We start from the raw sequence: 18,404 nt of genomic DNA on the forward strand, positions 1-18,404 counted from the left end.
GTACATTGAAAGTAAAATGATAGAAAAAATATATCATGTAACCAGTAGGAGCAAAGTAGGAGCAGCCATATTAATATCAGATAAAGCAGAATTCAGAGAAAAGAAAATCGTCAGAGATAGAGGAAGACATTATATAATGATAAAATGTTTAATCACCAAGTACACATAGCAATTCTAAATGTGTCAGGACAGTCAAAACCTATGTGAAGAAAAAATTCATAGAACTGAAAGGATAAATAGGAAAATCCACAATTATAGTTGGAGATGTCAACTCCTCTCTCTCAACAATTGATAGAACAACTACAGAGAAAATCAGTAGAGATCTAAGGAACTCAACAATACCATCAACCAGAAAAATCTACTGGACATTTATACAATGCTCCAACTACAAAATACATATTCTTTTCTTTTCTTTCTTTTCTTTTTTTCTTTTCTTTTTTTATTTATTTTTTTTTTTTTTATTTTTTGAGACAGAGCCTCAAGCTGTCACCCTGGGTAGAGTGCCTTGGCATCACAGCTCACAGCAGCCTCCAACTCCTGGGCTCAAGTGATTCTCCTGCCTCCACCTCCCAGGTAGCTGGGACTACAGGTGCCCGCCACAACACCCGGCTATTTTTTGGTTGCAGCTGTCATTGTTGTTTGGAGGGCCCAAACTGGATTCGAACCCGCCAGCTCAGGTGTATGTGGTTGGCGCCATAGCCACTGGAGCCACAGGTGCCAAGCCACGAAAATACATATTCTTTTCAAGTGCCCATGGAGCATATATGTAGATCATTTCTAATCCATAAATAAAGCTCAGCAAGTTTAAACCTCAACAAATTAAATGACTTCTGAAATGAAATCATTCAGAGTATGACATCAGAGTATCTCCAACCACAATAGATTTAAATAAGAAATCAAAACATAAAGTTAACAGAAAAAAAAAATTCCAAATACTTGGAAAATAAACACACCTGTGATAATCCATGGATCACAGAGGAAGTCTTGAGGGAAATTAAAACACATGCACACACAAAGAACCGGATGAATATGAAAATATAAAACATCAAAATTTGTAAGATGTTGCTACATCAATGCTGAGAGGGAATTTAACAGCTAAATGGCTACCTTAGAAAAGTGGAAATGTTTTAAATCACTAGTCTAGGTTCCCTCTTCAATATCTTAGATAAATAAGAAAAAATAAACCTAAAGTGTACAGAAGAAAGGAAATAAGAGATTGGAGCAGAAACTAAATAGATTCAATCACCAAAAGAGTGATTGAAATTGTATCTCCATTAAGTTGTATTTATGTCCCCTAAAAGGCAGTTTGATATTGTGAGTATTCATTTCATTGTGAATATTCATTCATTAGATAAAATAAATTCAAGCCAGGTGCAATAATTCATGCCTACATTTTCAGCACTCTGGGAGACTGAGACCAGAGGATCGTTTGAGATCAAGCGTTGGAGATCAGCCCAGGCAACATAGTCAGATGCCATCTCTACAAAAACTAGAAAAAATTAGCCAGGTGTACTGGCACATACCTATAGTCCCAGGTACTGGAGAGGCTGAGATAGGAGGCTCACTCTAGCCCAGGAGTTAGAGGTTACAGTGAGCTATGATTTTCCCACTGCACTCCGGCCTGGGAAACAGAGATCTTATTTCTTAAAAAAATAATAATAATAAATTTACCCAGTATCGCCCCAAATATCTTTTTTTCTCTCTGTCACAGGAATGAAACTTTTCAGCATACGTCTCTATTTACTGAAAATATTTCAAATTTAGTTAAGACAAAAGTAGAGAGGCTGGTGAGGGCCTTCCAAAACAAGCTACAGGGTCTGCCCATGTATGATTAGTGTGTGTGAAGACAGGAACCAGCCTGTCACACCTGAATGAACAAACAGAAAAATAAACAGTCTGGCTAGTTCTGCTTTTGTGGCATAATAACTCTTCCCACTAGGAAACCGGCCCAGGGAATGTCAGGCTGTAACTATTACATGCCTTAAACCCAGTCAGTAAACCCAGCTACTTTCCTTCACTTGGCTAAGACTTATTTAAACCCCTTTCAAAAATGAGAGTCAAGGCACCAAAGATGACCCCCCAATTTTTATATACTCATATCACTTTATTATCATTCAATATTAAGTTGAGGGAAAAAAAACTTTTTAAAGTGTCAATTTATTCCTATTCAGTTGCCTGTTTTCAGATCTTATGGAAGGCAAGGTTCCTTTGAACATCAGACTGTCTTGGGCCTGAGCTGAGCAGCAGATGGACATTGCTGCTCAGGGCTCTCAACCAACTTCTGGAGGACCAACTTAGCATTTGTTCCTGCCTTGGTGGAAAGGAAGTGAGTAAGAAAGTAATGTGACCGCTCTATTTCCTATTCCTCCAGGAGAGAATGACATACAACGGAGAAGATGGAGGGGATTCTGTCTAGTACCATTAGGAACAGAGGAAGCAAAAGAAAAGAAAAGAAAGAAACAGAAGAAGCAAGGAAGCTTTTTTTTTTTTCCAATAGAGACAAAATCTTGCTATGTTGCTGAGGCTGGTCTCAAACTCCTATCCTCAAGTGATCTTCCTACCTTGGCCTCCCAAAGCACTAGGATTACAGTTGTAAGTCACCATTTCTGGCCTTTTAATTACTTAATTTATTTATTTGAGATGGCATCTCATTCTGTCTCCTCCACTGAAGTGCAGGAATGTAATCCTGGCTCACTACTACCTCAAACAGAAACTACCTCTACCTTAAAAGAACCACTTTTAAACAAAGAAGTTTTCAATAAGAGATTGTGAAAGGATCGTATATTCTCTTCTGTGCAAATTATTTCCTGGGAAAGATGCACAAAGATATTTCTTTTTCTTTCCCAAGTTAAAGAAAAAGAGTAATAAGTATTATCTTTATCTGTTCCCCATAGAAGGACATATTGTTACGTGAAGGCTATGCCATCTTCCAAAACCTCTGATTATCAGCTCCTTCTTTAGGGAGTCACAAGTAACCTGGTCTAGAGAGAAACAGGAAGTCTACTCTCCACCACTACTCACTCATGAGGAGGGAATCGAAAACTCTCTACTCTATGGAAATAGGAGGAAAGGACAGTCATCGTCCTACCTCCTCCTTCCCGAGAGAATATACAGTGCAATCATAATGAATGAGCTAGGTCTAAGACACAAAAATTAGATGTAAGTGAAATCAGGAGAAGTAACATATAAAAGGGGCAAAACTGAAGTTCCAGATTAAGTCAATACACTTTTTAGAAGTACACACATATTCATTTGGCCAGAGAAAATCATTTTTGTCTTAAAACACTAAACATTTTCTTAATATTTAATGGAACTGAAAAAAGATGCTTTTGGGAGATGCTTCTGAAAGCAAAACAAAAGATCCCTGTGAGAGCAGCAAATACTGACAGTTACTACTGAATCCCAGTCTCTACACCATGTTGTCAATCATGAGAAAAGAACATATGCAGAGCATTTTAAATATCTTTAAAGCAAGATATTATAAAGGAAATACTACTGTTTATAGCTTACGCATAGGATGTACTTTGCCTAAACTTGACATTCATCAGTTAGAATGTTTTAGGCTATAAGTAACCAAAAGTAAACAAATAAAAACAAAACTCTGCGATTTAAATTATTTCAAACATGAAGGTAGTGGTCTCTATACCACATAACTGGTTATCTATGGAAGGGTGTACTCCAAATGAAGCAGCTAAAGATCTCTCGGCTGCGCGGTATCTCAGGCTGTAACCCTAGCATTTTGGGAGGCCCAGGCCGATAGATCACCCGAGCTCAGGAGATGGAGCCTGAGCAAGAGCAAGACCCCAAGACCCATCTCTACTAAAAAATAGAAAAACTAGCTGGTCATCATGGAGGGCGCTTGTAGTCCCAGCTAATCAGGAGGCTGAGGCAAGAGGATCTCTTGAGCCCAAGAGTTTGATGTTGCTTTGAGCTATGACGCCATGGCAAAAGAGTAAGATTCCAAAATAAACAAAGAATTAAAAAATAAAGAATTCAATTCCATGTCTTTATGATTCTCTTGACCTATCTTCTGCTATGCTTTGGAATTGTCCATAGACGCGCTACTACTATAATCTCAAAATAGCTGCCAGGAGCAACTGATACAATATACTACTTTTTCTGTTATTTCAAGACAAAATATAGGGGGAAAAGTCTTTTTCTTTAGTTTGATTGGTATCAATTTAAGTCATATGCCCCCTTGTGTGTACACATGTGGAATGAGAGACTATAGGCGGTTATACTGTGACGAGCTAAGTGATTTGTTCAATGTTGTGAAAGGAGCAATAGAGAGACAAAAATGAAAGCCAATAAAAATAATGCTCACTTATACCTAAGACTCAGCATGTGGGTATTTTCTATGTGTTTGCTAAAATAATAATTTTTAAAATGACGTTTGACTTTTCATCCCAGTATTTTAATATATGACTTACCAACTAATATTAAGACAAAGTGATCCTGTGATGAAGAAACTTGAGAGTAATGTAAGAGTGACTTTTGTTTTGTATAATATCATGTAATTAATACCTCATATTGATGTGATTAAATTATAAAACCTAGACTTTGAAATAATATTCCACTGGATTATTGAAAGCATGCTTACTTTCTTGCCACCAGGAGTTCATTTTCTGCCATGAAGTCTTCCTGCTGCTTAAAAATATATACAAAAGCATGAGTGAAAGAGTTGTCTTCAACATTTCGTTCAATATAAATAAATAGTGTTTAAAAAAAAATCCTTTTAAAGCTGTAATCCAACAATTTCCAAACGTTAAGCTCCTTTAAGTAACAGCAATAATATTTGCTTGCCTAGAGTAGTTTATAAGGATTCATTAATCTTCTAAATGCCTTGATAGGTTAAAATGAAAGACCGCATACAGGGTAAACTTCTCTATCAGTTTCACTTATGATTTAATTAAATTTCAAATGACAGTTCATTTTGCAACAATGTAAAACATTTTTTTCTTTCTGCTACTTCTTAACTTTTTGCTATTTTCTACCTGTTTTTGTTATCAGCTCTTTAATTAATATCATTAAACATTTTATGGCAAAATGCCAATAGAGAGCACTATTCAAATCTATTGTTAAATTCCTTTCAATTTACTCAGCATGACAGTATTTGCTCTCAGTAAATATAATTTCATTCAAATAAACTATTACAGCAAGCAAACTTGCTACTCTGATTTGTAGTCATCTAAAAGCAGTCATCTGATAACTAATTATGGGCACTTCCTGGTTATTGTCTGGTTTAGAAATATCCTCGACAAGCAGAAATCCCTTGAACAATTTTTCTAAGAGACAGTTTCTCTTTTGTAATTTGACCTGAAGCAAGAGCTCACTAGTACTAGCAGGGCTAACACATAGAAATCTTACTTGCTTTCTTTAATTGACACCTGGATGACACTACCTTTTTCTTGATGTTTAACACCCAAGCAGCTGGGGTTCTTCGTATTTAACTTCTTTCAACAGGAGATACATCCTACTGAAAAACCAGATTCAAATCCAATTCTTTATACTTGCAAAAGAAACAAATGTCAAGATTACTTCTACAGTACGTAAAAAAGATTTCATTTATTTTACTTTGGAAACACTTCAGCCTTTAGAGAAAACTTAAAAACAAGGATTTTGAAATTGTTCAAAGGAAGGGCAATTGTATTGGCTAACACCAACTAACATCAAAGTTTCATCAAACACATCTGTCCATATAAAATTCTTTCATTCTTATGAGTAGCTTTAACCTACTTTATCAGGATTTGGTTTGGCCATATATAAAAGAAATTTAATATAACATTTGTTAAAAACCAGGGTAGAAGTTTATTTTTCTTCTCATGTAAAACAAGACAAGAGGTAGGAAGTCTAGGGTTAGAAAAGCAATTTTACAGCTGCAAATGATCCCAGTTCCATCTCTTATGTGCTTTACCAGGTTTGGCTCATGGCTTCCATCCTTAATGTTACCTCACGGTCTAAAATAGGCTGCTGGAGTTCCATTCATCACACCTAGATTCCAGGGAGTAGGAAAGAAGGAAGTAGGGAAAAGAAAGTGCCCATTGCCCAACTAAGTTGACTTGACTTCCTTTAAGCAACCTTCCCAGTGTCCATGCAATACTTACCCTTACATATTTTTGGCTAGAACTTAATTCTCTAGTTATACCTGTCTGTAGAGAATGCTGGGGGATGGATTTACTTATCTACAACTATAGAGAAAAGCAGAGATATTGGATGGAAATTTATACTCTGTGTCATATTTGTCATATGTGGTGATTTTGGGTGAAACGTCAGCTATTAAAAGTTAGTGAATGAGAACTCTGGCAATGGGCAATTGGCTTTGATGAGGATTTCTATAGGGTTGTTAGATGAGAAAAGCAAAAGGTATAGAAGTGATAAAATAGGATTCAATTTTGCATAATAGGGCATCTCTACATATGTATGTACATGAATATATATGTATGCATATACTGCGTAAGTATATGAATGTGGAAATGTTGATGAGGCATACACATAGATTGTTAATATAGGCAAGGGGGCGTGATCACTCTAGTGATTCTCCCCATGCACGCGGTATTTGGCAATAAACATTTCTCTTATTCATCTACTTAAAAAATATACAAGTAAGGGAAGAAGGGAGGAGTATCTTTGTGTTGTTCCACTTGTTATTAAAGGCATGTATTATTTTTATAATTTGGAAAAGATAAAAATTATTTTTAACAACGTGGCAGCCTCCAGATCTGAGCTTTATAACACATTCTGACATCTATGAAATTTCACAGTGTAAGTCCATGATGGAGACATTCCTAGATGATCTAAGTGAAGAACTTAATAGGACCTCAGTATGAAGCAGTTTACCTACGTTGCTTTAAAATATTTATTTAGCTAAATAATTTATTTACAGAGTGTGTTAGCTAGATAATTTAGGAAGAACATTGTACTCTTTTCAAGCTAATGAATGTTAACAAATGTTTATAAATATTTAAATATGAATATAAGGCAAAATAATATTTCAAAAGATTGCTGTATGGTATAACATTGATGAAATGAAATTATACTAACATTGATGAAATTAAACAAAATAACCTTTATGAATCATATTTAATGTTTACCCATTAAATTCCATGTGGCCCATAAATTTTTCATGAAGAAAAGTCCTATTTGGGAATTAGTCACACCTTTCAAGAATAAATCATTCTCATGTCGACTTGGCTTCATCAAAATTTCATGAAGAAAAAACTTCAAAATCATGTAGAACAACATAATATTATAAAATTGTATTTCATCCAGACATAATAAAATGAAGAGCATAAAAAAATAAAGAAAAATAAATGAATCCCCTACCTACCTCAGCTGAATGTAAATGTCTATTTGGCATGAAAAATACGCAGAGTAGTGGCCTGAGAAAAAAGCTATTATTTTTTATTGAGTTATTGTTCCTGCTACACAGTAACAAAAAAAATTTTTTTTCAATGACTACTAAAGATCTTAATAATGAAATTATAATAATTTGAAAAATAAAAATGGAGATTTAAACTTGTATCTAACAGTTTATCCAATAATGGCAATATTTGGCTTCTCGCTTGGTTGTGGCCAAATATCAATTTTCCATGACTGGATAGATCATCTGGCATCTGAACGAAAGTGTACTAAGTGGATCACTAACAAAACTATCCTACTGAATAAATAGTGGTTTGTACCAAGAATTTTATTTGCAGGTACCAGGACCATGTTTTGAGAAATACTGATGAATAGAAAACTCTGTTTTAAATTTGATAACTGTGGCCAGGCAGGGTGGCTCATGTCTATAATCCTAGCACTCTGGGAGGCCAAGGCAGGTGGATTGTCTGAACTCAGGAGTTGGAGACCCACCTGAACAAGAGTGAGACCTCGTCTCTAAAAATAGCCAAGGGTTGTGGCAGGGACCTGCAGTCCCACCTACTCAGGAGGCTAAGGGAAGAGGATCACTTGAGCCCAAAAGTTTGAGGTTGGTGTGAGCTATGACGCTACAGCACTCTACAGAGGGTGACCAAGTGAGACTCTGCCATAAATAAATAAATAAATAAATAAATTTGATAATCACCATTATAAGTTATCTTTGTGTTTTTTTGTATAAAAGGTGGCGAGCAAACTGGCACTGGCATAGAGCTTGAAAAAAGTTGTGTCATAGTTTAGTGAATTAAAAAACAATGACCAAAAAGTAGAATATGTCTCAAACCCTTAGAGTTGCATAAGAATTTTCTTAGTACTAACAAGCAGCACAAGGATCATAGATGGATCTGTGAGCCTATTTTTAAAAATGTTTTAACTGTTTCGCAAGGTGGGGATGGTCTTATTTCTCTCGCTGTGGTAGAGGTAGAATTGGGTGGAAAACTGGCATACAAGGATAAAGGGAGGATTCAAATAAAAAAGTAGTTACCATTTATATCAAAGGACTATGAATCCTTCCATGACTTCTCATGGCTTCCAATTCTTAAATTTATTTTCAGTTAAATGAAAGCAGCCAGCTAAGTGATGTGCTGGGACTCAGGTCAGGGTTAACGTTATAGAAGATTTGAATTCCAATTTCATAAGGCTATATATTGAAATAAAATCCCAAATGCAAACAATACATTTCAATCACGTTGTAAATCATTTTTCTGTGTTGGTTCTTTCAATCTTTAGCCAAAACTAGATCTGGGACAGATTTCAGGCCAGGACAAAAGTGCAAAATTCCATATTCCCCATTCCTTTGATTATTTTGCCTTGAATTAAAGTGAGTACTCAGCAGTTAGCCGCTGGGGCACTCAAAATTTTCTGATTCACTCCCTTCATTAATCAAGTTGAGAAGTGATTTCTAAACCTTTAGTCAGCTTTGTACCTTTCAGTTACTAGCTGGTAGTACCTGGTAGTGCAGGGTTCCTACATCAAAAACCACAGACAGAATGAGTCCTTAAAACAAACCTTGACCAGCAAACAGTTTTATTGTTGAAACCACAGGTGTTTTTTTCCCTAGGTCTAGTTACATGTCACACAAAAATCCAATTTTTGAGACAATGAGGATTGCCACGGAAGAAAGGAATTATTTTAAAAGTTTAACTTATTTATTTAAGCTATCTCCTGCGGCAAGGAAAAGGAATGGAAGATGGATAAAAGAAGTTGAGTTTAAGGTCCCTGTACACTTTTTCTGGTCCATGTGCAGAGTAATGATCCAAACCAATGCTGTGGTCCACAGTTCGTACATAATGATCCAAGTTCTTTTTGTTCATCTTCACAGCCAGTTGGAAGCAGATTCACATGAGGATTGTGTAATAAGAATATGGTTACCAGAGGGGGTAGGTTGTGAACTCGGATCTCTCAAGCTCTCCATGGCGTGGCTTGAAGAAGATAACTTCCATCCTGCCCCTAACGAGTAGATGAGGCCCTTCCACACAGGAGCTGAGCCCTCCTCTGACAGGCGTCATGGAACAAAGGCCACTCCAGCTGACCCAGCCAGCTGAGAAAGCGTGGGCACAGCCCCAGCACCATTTTCAACCAGACCCAGTAGAAACAAAATTTTAATATGACAAATGTCTCACAGGGAGAATGGGAAAAGCTGACTCAAATCCAAATCCCCCTCTCTGACTAAGGAATATCCAAGGCTTTTAAAGGAGGGGACGTGTGCTTTAGGACAAGTCTTGGTGAATCTCAGAAGGGGCTACATGCATTGGGGTCAGGTTGCAAGGGATGGCGATTCTTGGCATTACGAAGTCTGCCCTGAGGTTTTCAGAATCACTCCTTTGCCTTGTAGAAAATCCAACACTTCCGGCTGTATATAATAGCTCCTACCTACAATCTCAGCACTTTGTAAAGCCAGGGCTGAAGGATGCTTTAGTCCATCATTTCTGGGAAACAACACAAAGGGTCAAGTAGTTAAGGGAGAGGATTATAAAACGCATGTAAGGTTCACGGAACTGGTTACAGTTTTACAGTGAAGAAGCTGAATCCATCTCCCTTGGGGAATTACCCAAGGTCAAATGGCTTGGGTTAGTGACAGAACCAGGACTCAAGTTCAGGGATTCTGACTCTGGGAAAACGAAGCTCTTGAGAGCTCGTCCAACACACTTCTATGAGTAATTTAGGATGTTTTTAGGGGAGGAGGAACTGCAACATCATGGGACCCATTGCCCTGACAACATAGCTCCTGAGCAGCATTAGTTCCCACGGGAGCCATGTAGCAAAACCATCTGAACTTCAGGCGGACCAACTGGGTTCCAGGCACTAACAAACCACGTGACCTTAGTAAACACGGTTGGATCAAGATACACAAGATCCAATGTAACAAACGTGCAGGAAATTTTATTTTATGCTTGAGTGCAAGCGAGATGAGACATGTCAGCAGCCTTAGGGAGGGAGGCAGATCTTTTACGGCAGGCTGAGGAGCAGCCGGCTTTACAGACAAGTCTTTCTTATCAGGGAGCCAAGGACATGCAGCTCATTATGGGGATTCTCCCGGCTGGTTCTTTCTATCAGGGTGTCAGAGGCTTGCGGCAGAAGTATATTTCTTATAGGTTTGTAACTGGACCAGTGCACAGAGGCAACAAGCCTGTGACATGTCTCTCTTACCTGAGTTATGTTTGCCTATAACAGAGTCTCACAGAATGTTTTTTCAGATCTAAGATGGAGTTAGCTTGGCCCACCTGACAACTTCTTTGCGGGAAGGCAGCCAGTACAAACCTCCCAGTCATGTTGTCCAATATATGTTGGCCCCTTTTCTTCCCTCACTTGGGAAATATAAACATTAAAGGGAATGATGTAGGGTAAATCACTCAGGATTTTACCTGGCACATATTAAGATACAATATTGTCACTCATTATTATCATACTGCCAAACTTTCATAAGTTTGCTATGTGCCAGGTAACATATTAACCACTTTTGACTTTTTCTTGTAACCTGGCCGGAGGCTGTCCCTGTGCTCCCGGCGCGGAATCGCGCGCCCTGGCGGTTTTCCTGTGTAGGCACAAGCTCCGCCCCGGCACCCACCCCTTTAAGCGTGAGCACGGCGGTCAAAGCGCGCGCTCTCCAGGCATGACGTAAGCCGGGGGGGCAGGCCCGGTGGGGAAAGATAGGGGCGTTTGCTTCCGGGGCAAAAGCACTGCATTTCCGAAAGAAGCTGGCAGGGAGGCTACTCGGGAGTGGATAGAGTGTTTGCTGTCACTTCCTGGCTAGGTGGCCTCGGTCCGAATTAAGTATGAAGATCACCAGGCAAAAACACGCCAAGAAACATCTTGGCTTCTTCCGCAACAATTTCGGAGTTCGCGAGCCGTACCAGATCCTGCTGGATGGCACCTTCTGTCAGGCGGCGCTGCGAGGCCGCATCCAGCTGCGGGAGCAATTCCCCCGCTACCTCATGGGGGAGACTCAGCTGTGCACCACCAGGTGGGTCCGGTGGGCTGGGAGGAGGCTCGGGGGCAGGGTGGTGGCGGCGACGCCTTAGCTCAGAGGCGTCCCTTGCAAGCCTTGGAGGAGCAAAGCGCCCCGCCCACGAGGAGTAGGAGGCGCTACGGTGGTCTGCCCAATACCAGACTACCTACGGTGGTCTGTAGGCTGAACGTACAGTGCCCTGCAGATGTCACAGGTCCTTAACTTGGGGAATAGGAATACCTGTAGTGAGAGAGACCTGTCTTGGAATCTTGTTCCTAGGCCTGCCAGTTCTGTGATTTCGATTGAACCTCTCTGAACCTTGGATTCCTCATTTGTAAAATAGAGATCACAACTGCTTACAAATTTTCTGTAAGATCAAATGAGTATAGGGTGCTAGAGCATTTTTTTTCGGTATCTAAAACTCACTCCTCTTTCAATGGATGTTGCTTTAATAGCTTTTCCTAGTTACACCAAAAATGTTGAAGCTTCACAACTGTCCTATGAGTTAGCTTCTTTGATTTCCAGGAGAAGAAGTCAGTACTCAACATCATGGGACCCCTTGCCTAAGGTCATTTGTTTATTCTACTGTCTTTATTAAGTATCAGCCATATGCCAAGCATTGCTCCAGCCACTGGGGATGCCACTCTCAGCCCTTATGACTGGAAAGTGAGTAAGTCAATCTCCAATCGCTGTTTCCATGCCAGGTTTAATGCTTCCTCACTTCATCAAAGTGTGAGAATACTTAGGATAGAACCGTGTGGGGATGGGAAGGTGGAAGGAGAGAACATTTGACTCCATTCACATGTTCAGCCATTCTAAGGGGAAGAACTATGTTGAATGACAGAAAAGAGTGAACGTTCCTTGTTGTGGAGACCTCTTGAAAAACGGAATGGAGTTATGAAGAGGTTTCAGCATATTAGGAAATGAAGCTAGGAAGAAGGTAAAGAACTATTAAGAAATGTAGTAGGTTTTTTAAAATACAGAATATTTACTTTAAAAAAGCAAAAAAAAGTGACTCATAACACTATTCTCATGCGTAACCACTGTTAAGATGTTAGAGGCGCTAAGTAATTCTATATTGTAAGCAGCTGAGAGATGAGGAGGGGAGAAAGACTAAAACAGGCTGAATTTGAGACAACTGGGAATTTACACTGGAGAAATGAATCAGGGAACAACTGCTGTATCATCCATTCTGGGTTTTTTTTTTTTTTTTTTTTTTGAGACAGAGTCTCACTATGTCACCCTCAGTAGAGTGCTGTGGTGTCACAGTTCACAGCAACCTCAAACTCTTGGGCTTTAGTGATTCTCTTGCCTCAGCCTCCCAAGTAGCTGGGACTACTTGGCACTTGCCACAGCACCTGGCTACTTTTTTGTTGCAGTTGTTAGTGTTTTAGCTGGCCCAGGCCGGGTTCGAACCCTCTAGCCATGGTGTATGTGGCCGTCACCACAACCACTGTACTATGGGTGCCAAGCCTATAGTGTATTTCTTGACCACTAGTAGTTAGATCTACATGGTTTACTAATATTCAGGTTTGAAGATATTTGGAGTTAATTGAGGAAGTAAATTAGTGGAATGTTATCAGGCATGCTTTTATTTTAGAAAAGATAACTGCAGCAATGTGAGGGGGTAAATTGGAGAAGCAATGGAGCAAAGATAGACAAACCTGTTTTGTGGTTGTCCAATCAGGAAATAATGGGAGCCTACACCTGGAAGAGGAAAACAGGAACCAAGGATTCTACCAGGGGACGTTACTAAGATAGAAGAAAAGGTCAAATAAGAGTTCTGATTTCTGTCTAGGATATCTGAAAAAATAATAATTTCAAAGAGATAACAAGTCTTGGAGGAGAAATTTGGAGGTAGGAAAGTAGTTTGATTTTAGACGTGAATTTGAAGAGCTGATGGAAGTACGTGCATAGGAAATATTCAATAAGTGGTCAGCAGTACTCAAAATGGAGGTCAAAACTGATGGCTAAACAAAACAAAAATCCCTTTTAAAAGACAAAAAAGAAAACTAAAGAGGTAATAACAGGAAATGAGGCAAGGATGAATCTGGCAAATACTAATATTTGACTTCCTGGGTGAAGGACACAATTATAACTTGGACTTTAACTTTTCAAAAGCAAACTAATTTAATTATATGTACCACCCTATTAATCTGAAATTTAAAAAAATTAATATATTTGGCTCCTCTGCAAGAGGTGCAGAGTTTTAGATGAGGGAAGAGCTAGAAATTAATATAATGTAATATCACTGTGTCATTTTGATATGGGTAGTTTATATTTGAGACATTGTGAAACATTGGCTTATATACATTTATATAAAAATGCAGAGTGAAAAGAAGGTATGATCGTTTTTAAACAACCTGATGATGTGAGAATTTTGACTTTTCTGAATTGAAAATATTTTGAAAAAAATATTTTGAAAGTATCAATTTGTACTTGAAGTAGATGCTTATTGCACTAGACAAAGGATCTGTTGTCAAGCTACTTGAATTCATGTTTCAGCTGTACCACTTATTAGTTGTTTGAACATTGGAATGTTACTTAAAATCTCTCAGAATGAGGTGCTCTATATTAAGGATAATTTTAAGGAAAATTGGGTTCAGCGCTGTGGCTCATGTTTCTAATTCTAGCACTTTGAGAGGCCTAGGTCAGAGGGTTGCTTGAGTTCAGAGGTTCGAGATCAGCCTGAGCAAGAGTGAGACCCTGTCTCTACTAAAAATAGAAAAAAAAAATTAGCTAGGCATTGTAGCAGATACCTGTAGTCTCAGCTACTCAGGGGGCTAAAGCAGGAGGATCACTTTATAGGGTAGGCTGATATTCACAGCACTCTAGCTCCTGTGACAAAATGAGACTCTGTCTCAAAAAAAAAAAAAAATTAAACTTTATGGAGTTATTTTGAGATTAAGCAAGAACTTTATGTAAAGAACAATTTCCATGCTTCCTGGAACATAGTATGTACTCATTAAATTTTATCTCTTATTGTTCTCTTCGGTTGGTGTATGCATTTTCTCTGTGTTCTTTTAAAAGTGATATGGCTGCCACGTCACAAATTCATACTGTAATGGCGTAGCTTTAAGAAACTGTATTTTTTATGCTTTATTTACACAACTGAAGTGTATCTATTATATTTGTGGGCCACTAATAACTTTTTTTTTTTTCAGATGTGTGTTAAAAGAATTAGAAACATTGGGAAAGGACTTATATGGGGCAAAACTGATTGCACAAAAATGCCAGGTTCGAAATTGTCCCCATTTCAAGAATCCAGTGAGTGGATCAGAATGTCTGCTTTCCATGGTGGAAGACGGCAATCCTCATCACTATTTTGTGGCAACACAGGTGATACTGCCTTGAAAACTAATTTTAACTTTTTCTATAAATATGAAGTTTATTTGTCTATTTATACTTCATATGAAACTGTTTATAATCAGAAAAAATAGGTGGAAGTGATATTAAAGTGTTTAAACTTTTAAAAGTACAGACTTTTAAGTTAATTTTCAGGTAAGAGCAATTGTCAGTTGAAAATTTGAAGAGAGAACCTTAAGCATACTGATTGTCTTTTTAGTTACTAAAGTTCCCTTTTTAAAAAATTAAAAATTTTTGACATAGAGATGTGTTGATTTGTTGTAGAGTTCTTGAAGGAATGACAGGTAGAGCAAAAATCTTACATTCTGTGTTTGTAAATTTTTTTATGTCTATACTATTTTTTGAAAAAGCCGGGCGGCACCTGTGGCTCAGTGAGTAGGGCGCGGGCCCCATATACTGAGAGTGGCAGGTTCAAACCCAGCCCCGGCCAAACTGCAACAAAAAAATAGCCGGGTGTTGTGGCGGGCGCCTGTAGTCCCAGCTACTCGGGAGGCTGAGGCAAAAGAATCGCGTAAGCCCTGGAGTTGGAGGTTGCTGTGAGTCTTGTGACGTCATGGCACTCTATGGAGGGCGGTAAAGTGAGACTCTGTCTCTACAAAAAAAAAAAAAAAAAAGCCATGGTTCATATTGTTGAAGACTCTAGCACCAGTATGGAATGTTTCAGATTTTTTAAAGTCTGGGAGGCAGGAGAAGAGATACTCTCAGGTTTAGTGTAAATTAAATTCAAATAGGTACAAGATTTGCTTAAATATACTTTCAGAATTGTGAGAGTACCTAGAGGCAAAGTCGAATTTAGAATCTGAGTCAGCTAATTCCCACTTAATTCCTATTCTTTCAACTTCATTGAGCATTTTTGACCCTTTTGAAAGAATGCCTTAGAGGACTAACAGATCTGTTTAAGGCCAGGTATGGTGGCTCATACCTGTCATCCCAGCAGTTGGGGAGTGGAGGTGGGAGGATCACTTGAGACCAGGAGTTTGAGAACAGCCTGGATAACAGCAACACCTCATCTGTACAAAAAGTTAGCTGTGTGTGTTGGTGCACGCCTGTAACCTCCCTACTCTGGAGGCTGAGGCAGGAGGATCATTTGAGCCTAGGAGTTCCAGACTATGGTGAACTATGATGATGTCACTGCATTTCAACCAGGGTGACAGTCTCAAAACAAAAACAAACAAAACAAAAACTTATTTAATTCACTTTAACTTAGTTAACATTGAACTATTTTTTCTTTTAATAGGATCAGAATTTGTCTGTGAAAGTAAAGAAGCAGCCTGGAGTTCCTCTCATGTTTATCATTCAGAACACTATGGTGTTGGACAAGCCTTCTCCCAAAACAATTTCCTTTGTCAAAGCAGTAGAGTCAGGTCAGCTTGTCTCAGGACATGAGAAACAGAGTATTAAGCAGCTCAAAGAGGAGCAGGGTTTACTGAAAAACCCTGAACAGAGAAGAAGGAAAAAGCGCAAGAAAATCAGTGGCCCCAATCCTCTTAGCTGTTTGAAGAAAAAGAAGAAGGCAGAGGACCCAAAATCAACTCCTTCTGAAAAGAAAAGAAAAAGAAAAAGAATCCGGAACAGATGTACCTCAAAACTACTTTCTGAGAAATAGAATGCAGAATAATAATGAATCCTTTGGATACTTTTAAAGACATTTGAATGTGAAAAATGAATGTATTTTTAAAACTGTATAAGTATTTATAATAAAAGACTAAACCTATTTTTGTAAATGAATATTGACCCATATGCCTTTGCCTAAACTTATTTTTAAAATAAAAAGAGTGGATGGCTTTAGTGTGATTGTATTCACTTTTTTTACTCAGTGGTTTTGAGAGGTTGCTTTTGAAAGGTGAAAGATTTATATAATCTGAAGAGAAGCCGGAGTATAGGGGAGGTTGTTTTTAAATGAAAAACTTTCTCCTTCCATGTCCCCCCCCCCAAATATTATAATGATGTTTTGTAATCAGTGAGGTGAAGTTCCCATAAGATTATAATTCAGGATTTTTGCTGTGCCCCCATATGTTTAGATATATAGATACTGCTGTATTAGAATTGACTACAGAATTCAGTACAGTAGTATACTGTACAGGTTTGTAGCCTAGGTGTGTAGGAGGCTAGAACATCTAGGTTTGGGTAAGTACGTTCTATGATGACCAAGTGGCAAAATCTCCTAATGATACTTCTCAGAACGTATCCCCACCTTTAAGTGATGCATGACTAGTGTTTGAAATAGAGTTGTCCCTCAGTATAAGCAAGACCTCTTTTTCACAAAGATATTAAAATCTGTATACTGAAGTACCCCTGTCAGCTGTGTGGAACTCACTGATAGAAAACATTGGTCTTCTGTATATACAGGTTTTGCTTTCTGAGAATATTATGTTTCTGTTTGAGTTGAAAAAAAAATCCACATATAAGCAGAACTGTGCAGTTCAAACCCCTGACATTCAAGGGTCAACTGTAGTTCTAGAAGATTTGTGACAACGAAGAGGTGAATTCACAGAGGAAACCTCTTTTAGCTCTTCTGGCAGTTGTAGAATTTATCTTTCCATTTCTACCTTACATGATACTGCTAAAAGTAATATATTACTGAGTTTCTACTAGAAAGAAAATGTTTTGCCACATAATCCTCCCGCATTTTCCAGTATGTAATATAAATTGTTCTCCCAAAGGTTCAAGAAACAGTCCTTTGCTTTCACTACCACCACCTAAGCTTACTCAACAGGAGAACCCACGATTTTCCTGAAGGAAGGCTGAAGGTTCCATGGTGGTGAGGAGATAGAACCACCTGGGTAGAGTAGGTAAGGGCTCAGGGTGGTCTGAGGAGATAAAGGGGGTAAAGGCTGAATGCTGTCTTTGGGGTGGGACCTGCTCCATTCCGGAGAGCCCATTATAGAAAGAACAGGAATAGTATTTGAATTTTGAATAAGTTATTTTGGTGACTGAGAAGTGTAGAAGGAAGTACAAAGAAAGAAGTAGAGGAGGATGGCAGAGATGTTCCCTTTACTGAGGTCCTCAGCATTTTTGGTACCCGGGACTGGTTACATGGAAGACAACTTTTCCACAGACCAGGGTAGGGGGATGTGACAGGAGGCAGAGCTCAGGTGGTGACGTGAGCAATGGGGAGCTGGTCTAAGTACAGTTGAAGCTTCACTCACTCGCCTGCTGTATGGCCTGGTTCCCAACAGGCCACAAACTAATACTCTAACTTCTGGGGTTTGGCACCATAGCTTTAAGAGACCTTTGCAATAGTCTAGGTGAGAGATGACTGTCCTGAAATGAGAAGGAATAGCCCTGGGTGGAGAGGATCCACCCTGAGACCTACGTACTGCTTGTTGATTATCCCTTACCCAAAAGGCTTGGAACCAGAAGTGTTTTGGAGTTTTTCAGATTTTGGAATATTTACATATGCATAATGAGATATTTTGGAGATGGCACCCAAGTTGAAACATGAAATTTATGTCCTATATGTAGCCCGAAGGTAATTTTATACAATTTAAAAAATAATTTTGTGAATGAAATGAAGTTTGTGTACATTGAACCTTGAGAAAGCAAAAGCATCAGGTGTGGAATTTTCCACTGGTGTTAGGCCAGTGCTCAAAAAGTTTTAGATTTTGGAGCATTTCAGTTTTCAGATTTTTGGATATTATATCTTCCTTACGATAAGTTTCCGAGGAAGATGTAG

The 18,404-nt window shown here is 38.5% G+C and overlaps 1 protein-coding gene across 1 annotated transcript; it reads left to right on the forward strand.

The window, feature by feature from the left end:
• Window positions 1-11,097: 11,097 nt before the first annotated feature.
• Window positions 11,098-16,456, forward strand: UTP23 (UTP23 small subunit processome component). Its single transcript, XM_053558277.1, has 3 exons — window positions 11,098-11,377; window positions 14,527-14,701; window positions 15,966-16,456. Exons 1-3 carry the CDS (start codon window positions 11,190-11,192, stop codon window positions 16,332-16,334), a joined length of 732 nt encoding a protein of 243 aa, XP_053414252.1. The 5' UTR covers window positions 11,098-11,189; the 3' UTR covers window positions 16,335-16,456.
• Window positions 16,457-18,404: the final 1,948 nt, after the last annotated feature.

This window comes from Nycticebus coucang, chromosome 13 (genome assembly GCF_027406575.1).
Source record: "Nycticebus coucang isolate mNycCou1 chromosome 13, mNycCou1.pri, whole genome shotgun sequence".
NCBI classification, from domain to species: Eukaryota; Metazoa; Chordata; class Mammalia; order Primates; family Lorisidae; genus Nycticebus; species Nycticebus coucang.